This window comes from Colobus angolensis, unplaced genomic scaffold (assembly GCF_000951035.1).
Source record: "Colobus angolensis palliatus isolate OR3802 unplaced genomic scaffold, Cang.pa_1.0 Scaffold208, whole genome shotgun sequence".
Lineage (NCBI taxonomy): Eukaryota > Metazoa > Chordata > Mammalia > Primates > Cercopithecidae > Colobus > Colobus angolensis.
In genome coordinates, this window is record NW_012115244.1 from 791,387 (window position 1) to 798,396 (window position 7,010).

Here is a 7,010-nt window from a genome sequence, read left to right on the forward strand (position 1 = left end):
GCCCTGGACGGGAAAAGTGGGGACCGTGGCCGAGAGTCCTGCGCAGCCTGCCCGTGAGGTGGCCCCGCGGATGCTGAAGCACAGTGGCCTGAGAAAGGCGGGCCCGGTGCTGACACGTGTGTGCCCCTTGGCAGATCAACTTCAACCTTATCCTGCTGCTCCTGCTGGAGCTGCTCATGGCAGCCACGGTGATCATGTCTGCACGGTCCAGCGAAGAGTACTGCAAGAAAAAGAAGGTGGGTGCAGCTTCTGACCCCACAGGGCAGGGGGTACAGAGGCGTTGCCCCAGGGTGAGCGAGTCGCACCCCCATCTGCAGGGTGGGTCTCAGCGTCACCTTCGGAGGGCCGATCTGGGCTGCTCCAGGGCGTTCCCACAAGACCCCGCTCTCCTGGGTCTTAGAAACCCCGGCCAGGAGCAGGTCTGGAGCTGGGTGAGGGGTTGGCGGCCACTGGCTACAGGGAGGTGAGGACAGATGCTGTACCCTTCCCCTCCCCCTAAGCCTGACTCAGTCCGGTGCTCGGTGCTCGTCCCGAGGGGATCACCAGGAGACACCACATCTGCTAAAATACCTGTAAACGCGTTTTCGTGTGCAAGGACCGTGTGTGTGAACGTTTCCTGAAGCCCAGAGATCCATGGGCGATTCCAAGGTCGTCTCGCGTCTACACCGCAGGCCGACCTGGCCCACTGCTCACGGCGGCCGGATGCCAGCAGCAGTGCCGAGTCCCTGTGCCCGTACGCCGTCCCTGTGCCCGTACGCCTGGGGTGACAGTTCTGTTTCTTCGTAGGGCTCCATGTCTGACAGCACCAACATTCTGGGCGAAGTGCCATTTCCTGCTCGGATCCTGAAATCTTATTCAGTAAGAAAACTTCCCTTTTCTTTCTCTTTTCTCTCATACTCTGTCGGGGGTGACTGAGGCTGGATTAAACGTCACGTTTCTATTCAGAGTTGGCTAAGAGCTGGCTGTCTAGACTGCACGGCAGCGTGTGCCTCATCTGTGGACTCTGGTCTGTTACTAGTATCATTGGTAACAATGTACCTTATCACGAAAGGTGCTACTGGTGTTCTGTAAGTTTTAGGGGGGAGTTTGTTATCACTGTAGGTGTGTTGACACTGCTGTCCCCGAGGAATTATTATTCTTATTTTTTGAGACGGAGTCTCACTCCATCAGCCAGGCTGGGATGCAGTGGCACGATCTCAGCTCACTGCCGCCTCTGCCTCCCGGGTTCAAGCGATTCTCCTGCCTCAGCCTCCTGAGGAGCTGGGAATTACAGGCGCCCACCACCACACCCGGTTAATTATTCTATTTTTAGTAGAGGCGGGGTTTCGGGGTTTCAGCATGTTGGCCAGGCTGGTCTTGAACTCCTGACCTCAAGTGATCCACCCACCCAGGCCTTCCAAAGTGCTGGGATTACCGGCGTGAGCCACCGCACCCGGCCTCTCTTCTTACTTTCAACTTCTCTTGCCTTATACTTTGGTATAATTGTTACAAGCAGCACGTAACTGCATTTTATTCTTTATCTTATGTCATTCTATCTCCCTAGCCTTTTGAATGTAGCCCATTTCCTTTGAGAGTTATTACTGATAAATTTCTACTTATTTTCACCATCTTTTGAGTTTTCCATTTTCCCCAATTTTGCCTTTTTCCCTCCTTCCCTGCCTTCTTTTGAAATGGTGGAGGCTCCATCCTTCCTTTTCCCTCTAATTTTGGATGGGAGAGTTTTCAGTGTCCTTTTGGCGGTTGCCCTTCATATTGGAACACGCTCCTTGATAAACGGATCGTGCGACGTCTGTCCTGCTCGCCGCCGCCTTGGCCTTGTTGTCTAGCTTGTGATGTCTAGTGACATTTTGCCTTTTGACTCCGACAATGGGACAGCCTCCTGTGTGCTTGACTTGGTCCCTGTGCATTTCCCAGGGCCTTGGCTTCCCTTTATTTAGCATTTCATTCCTCTTTTAGGTTCCATTTCCATTCTGCTTCTTTTTGTTTTCTTTTATTTTGAGACGGAGTCCTGCTCCGTTGCCCAGGCTGGTGTGCAGTGGCGCAATCTCAGCTCACTGCAACCTCTGCCTCCCGGGTTCAAGCGATTTCCCCGCCTCAGCCTCCCGAGTAGCTGGGACTACAAGCGCCCACCACCACACTCAGCTAATTTTTGTATTTTTAGTACAGACAGGGTTTCACCATGCTGGCCAGGCTGGTCTCCATCTCCTGACCTCAGGTGATCTGCCCACCTCGGCCTCCCACAGTGCTGGAATTACAGGCATGAGCCATTGTGCCTGGCCCCGTTCTGCTTCATTCTTTAGAAGTCGGTTTTCAAGAGGCTTCTCCAGTTTGGGCTGGTTCTCCGCATTCCTAAGTGACAATTCTCCTGGAGAGAGGTCCAGGTTGACAGTTTCCCCGAGGACATGTTTATTCCACTGTCTACGGAGGCCCAGGTGCTGTCCTTTGTGGGCAGTCTCTATGTTTCCGGAGTTTTCTGCTTGGTGGTCATGGTCTCTGTCAGGTGGGAATTCAGCTTCATTTTTTATTTATTTATTTATTTATTTTTAAGGTGGAGTCTCACTCTGTCATCCAGGCTGGAGTGCAGTGGCATGATCTGGGCTCAGTGCAACCTCTGCCTCCTGGGTTTAAGCGATTGTCCTACCTCAGCCTCCCGAGTAGCTGGGATTACAGGCATGCGCCAACACGCTGGGCTAAGTGTTGTGTTTTTAGTAGAGACAGGGTTTACCATGTTGGCCAGGCTGGCCTGAAACTCCTGACCTCGTGATCTGTCTGCCTCGGCCTCCCAGAGTGCTGGGATTACAAGCATGAGCCGCCGTGCCTGGCTGGGAATTCAGCTTTCTTTGTGCATCTGGAGTTTTGTGCCTTCTGGATGCGAGGCCTGGCTGCCCAGGTCCCGTCTGACCCCCAGGCCCCTGCTGGCCGGCTCCTCATGCCTGGCTTTGCTGCCGGCCACAGCTCTGCATGTGCGCCTCACAGAGATCCTTCGTGTGAGCAGGTGTTCAGGCGTTGGTTTCTTCCCCAGCCCTCCCTGGGTTTGTCGGTGATGTTTGCAGCCCTGATGGTGCAGGGCAGATGAACCCACAACCAGGGCTTAGGCCAGGCGGGTTCTTGGCTTTGTCCAGGAAAGAATTCAAGGGCGAGCTGCTGGTGACAGACAGCAGCTTTGATTGCAGTGGCAGTTGAGCAGGGCTCCCCAGCCGACAGGGCGCCTCGAGCAGCAGCTCAGAGACAGCTCTGCCTCCTATTTATACCCTCTTGTAAGTATATGCTAATAAAGGGACAGATTATGCAGAAATTCCTAGAAAAGGGGTGGTAACATCCAGGTGGTTGGATCGTTGGCACAGAAAGGGGTGGTGGCGTCCAGTGTTGCCGTGGCGATGGCAAACCCACATGGCACGGGTGGGTGGGCGTGTCCTATGGGAAGCTGCTTCTGCCCCAGGCCTGTTTTCCCGAGTCCCCTCAATGGGGTCCAGGGCCTGAGCACCACCGCCTGCCACACTGTGAGGACAGGGAAGGGGGTCTGAGGGTCTTGGTTTTCTGCCCTCACCACTGTCAGGTCAATATCCTCAGTTTCTGTAGACAGAAGCAGCAGTGGGGGAAACACCCCTTCAGCTATTTTCCTCCAGGAGGGACGTGAAAAGCCGCAGCTGAGGGCAGGGGGCTGGGCCAGGTGAGGCTGGGGGTCTGTCCAAGTGGGCTGCTCCACGGTTAGAGCCGGGGCCAGCCCACCGCACCCTGCTCCCGGGGGTCCGTGTCTGCACAGTGCATTCTGGGAATCTGGGGTTGTCTCCACTTCCTCGGGGTGGCCCCTGTGAGCCGGTGTTGTCCTGTCCCCTCCAGGTCGTCGAGGTAATCGCAGGCATCTCTGCCGTCCTCGGGGGGATCATTGCCCTGAACGTGGATGACTCAGTCTCAGGCCCACACCTCTCAGTGACGTTCTTTTGGATCCTAGTGGCCGTGAGTACCCCCCTCTGGCCCGCCCGCCACCGCTGTGGGCCACGCCACTCAGATCCTGCGTGGCTGGGCCCAGGGCTCAGTCTTGGTGCACTCAGACAGGGAGGCACCGTGGAGGGTCCTTGCCAGCCCCCAATTCAGAAGAACTGGGGAGTTAAGGATTAAATGAGTCAAAGAATTAACTGCTTTTATATTAGTTTGTATGATTATTTTATATTATTTTTCCTGAAAAAAATACCAATTATTTTTATTATTGTAATATTTTAAACATATGAATGTCAGGCCATGTTTATTATTCTATATAATTTTCTAATATATAATGCATTTATATTACAACATGTCTTTTATACAACGCAGCGTATTTCTGTTATTACTTTATATTAAATGTTACCATAGCAGATGTGTCACCTAGCACCTGGCACATGCCACATGCTCAATACATGGGCACTGTTTTATTTATTTTATTTTATTTTGTTTATTTTTTTTTTGAGATGGAGTCTCACTCTGCTGCCCAGGCTGGAGTGCAGTGGCACGATCTCACCTCACTACAACCTCTGCCCCTCCCCAGGTTCAGGCAGTTTGCCCACCTCAGCCTCCTGAGTAGCTGGGATTACAGGTGTGGACAACCACGCCCAGCTAATTTTTTTGTATTTTTAGTAGAGACAGGGTTTTGCCATGTTGGCCAGGCTGGTCTTGAACTCCTGACCTCAAGTGATCTGCCTGCCTTGGCCTCCCAAAGTGCTGGGATCACAGGTGTGTTCCCACAGAACACTGAGTCTAGAGCAACCCCTCCACATGCCAGATCCCTTCACGGCCTGTGGCCCACCCAGAGCCACCGCCCACCTACCTCCGGACGAAACCCCATGCGGTCCTCGGCACCTTGCCACGTAGTGGCCTGCACACCGGTGTTGACGGCCAGCCCCTGGGTTGTCTCATGCTGTGTGGATTTCTAGATTTTGCCCCTGTTCTCTTATGTACATGAGCAGGAATGGTGAGCACCCAGCATCAGCTACGGGCTCCTCCTGGGCAGTAGGGTGGGGGCTCTTCCTGAAGCTGCCGAGAAGGCTGGGGAGTGGTATGGCCGGGCGGGCTGCCGAGAAGGGACCCACGCCCTGCCCGGGAGCGGTATGGCCAGGCGGACTGCCCCGAGAAGGGGCCCACGCCCTGCCCGGGAGCGGTATGGCCGGGTGGACTACCCCGAGAAGGGGTCCACGCCTGCCCAGGAGCGGTATGGCCAGGCGGACTGCCCCGAGAAGGCCCACGCCTGCCTGGGTGTGGTATGGCCGGGTGGACTGCCGAGAAGGCCCATACCTGCCAGGTGTACATGTCCCATTGGTGGCAGCTGTGGCTCAGCTCCCTCTGGGGGTGAGTAGGCTCAGAGCAATGCCCCCAGGGCACTAGTGCCCGACCTAGTGGGCTGCAGAGGCGCTCAGAGCCGGAAAGAGACCCAGGCAGGGCCGAGCTGGGATGGAGCCACACCCCCGGAAGGGGCAGGACCAGGGCCGGCTGCCGAGACAGAGAACTCACGTGGGTGCCCACCCAGGCGGGTCTGTACAGAGAGAATGATGCCTGCAGGTGTGCACATCTGACCCTGGGGTCTGACACGCAGGGATTACATCCTGAAGCTAAGGGAGGATGGAGACCACATACCTGCACAAAGTTGAGAATGAAAGGCATTCGCCTCACCCCCTTCCCTGTCCCTGCCGTCAGCCCTCATCACACGGCCCCTCCCGCCCCGCAGACCCCTCCTGCCCCGGGGGCTGCTCTGCTCTCCCCAGAGCACCCCACGCCCATCAGGTGCTGCCTCCTGGGTGTCCCTAAATCCACCCACACTCCCAATCCTCTCTTCAGGGCAGGAGCAGCCCGGGAGACCCAAGGAGGAGGGGAGAGCACTGAGTTGCACGTGACGGGGGAGCCAGCTCCGCCGGCCTGAGTCTGGCCTGGGTGCGGCAGAGGGGCCCAGGGCCTGTGCCAGGTGCCCGGGGCTGGAGTTGGGGGCTAGGCTGCAGGTTCGGACCCTTTGAGGGCAGGACCCTTGACTGAGCTGCCCCAGCCCTTACAGCTGAGCTTCCTGGCGCTCTAGGGCAGGGGTCGGAGTGACCGTGCTGGGTAAACAGGGAAACTTCCGCCCTCTTGTGGCTCACTGGGGCCATGAACAGGCCGCCCAGAAGCCACCATCCCTTCCTGTGCCCTGACCGCTGCTACAGGTAGAAGGCCCTTTCAGAAGCACCAAGCCCAGGAGACACCCCTGCATTGACACCTCAGCCTCCCTGGCCAGGGCCACACCCCCTCGCAGACGGCTTGGGGCCTTTGCACCGGCAGCCCCTCAGCTCCCCAGTCTTCCCCTTGCTGCCCAGGCTCCCCTGCTCGGAGCCTGTCTCTGTCCTGCCCACCCTCTCACCTGGCTGATGCAGCCCTCCCCCTAGCAGGCCGGGCTGGGGTGCTGGCGCATGCTGGCACCTGGACACCTTCGGGGGGATGAAAAGGACAAAGATCATGCGTCCTCCCTCTGCCACATTATGTGGAACTAAGGCAGGCTCCTTACAATAAGTGGGAAAAGGGCATTTCTTGGTTATAAAAAGGAAGAGGCGCCCATCCAACAGAGGAACCCGCAGATCCCCCTAACCCAGTGAGTCAAGTCAGCGTCATCAGGAAGGGGCTGTCCACACCCTGGGCACTGCAGAGGCTCCTCCGAGGCTCCCCGAGGCTCATCGTGAAGAAATCCTGTCCCACATGGAGGCCCGACTGCAGCTGACGGGTTGCAGTCCCCAGAAGCGTCCGGGTAACAGAGGTGACAGAGGCGGAGGGACTCCCCGATTAACAGAGACCCACAAGGAGACTATGAGCACAATGGCGACTGAATCTGGATCAGGAAGAAACAAACAGTTCTAGAAAGAACATGATCAGGGCCGGGTGCGGTGGCTCACACCTGTAATCCCAGCGCTTTGGGAGGCCAAGGCGGGCGGATCACAAGGTTGGGAGTTTGAGACCGGCCTGGCCAACAAGGCGAAACCCTGTCTCTACTAAAAATACAAAAATTAGCCGGGCGTGGTGGC

At 56.6% G+C, this 7,010-nt stretch overlaps 1 protein-coding gene across 1 annotated transcript in view; it reads left to right on the forward strand.

Annotated features, from left to right (window-relative positions):
* Positions 1-7,010, forward strand: part of MLC1 (megalencephalic leukoencephalopathy with subcortical cysts 1) — a 28,333-nt gene that overhangs the window by 8,902 nt on the left and 12,421 nt on the right. The window contains exons 6-8 of the mRNA XM_011942269.1: positions 135-236; positions 787-858; positions 3,841-3,957. Of these exons, the coding sequence (XP_011797659.1) occupies positions 135-236; positions 787-858; positions 3,841-3,957 (291 nt within the window). The remainder of the gene's footprint in view (positions 1-134; positions 237-786; positions 859-3,840; positions 3,958-7,010) is intronic.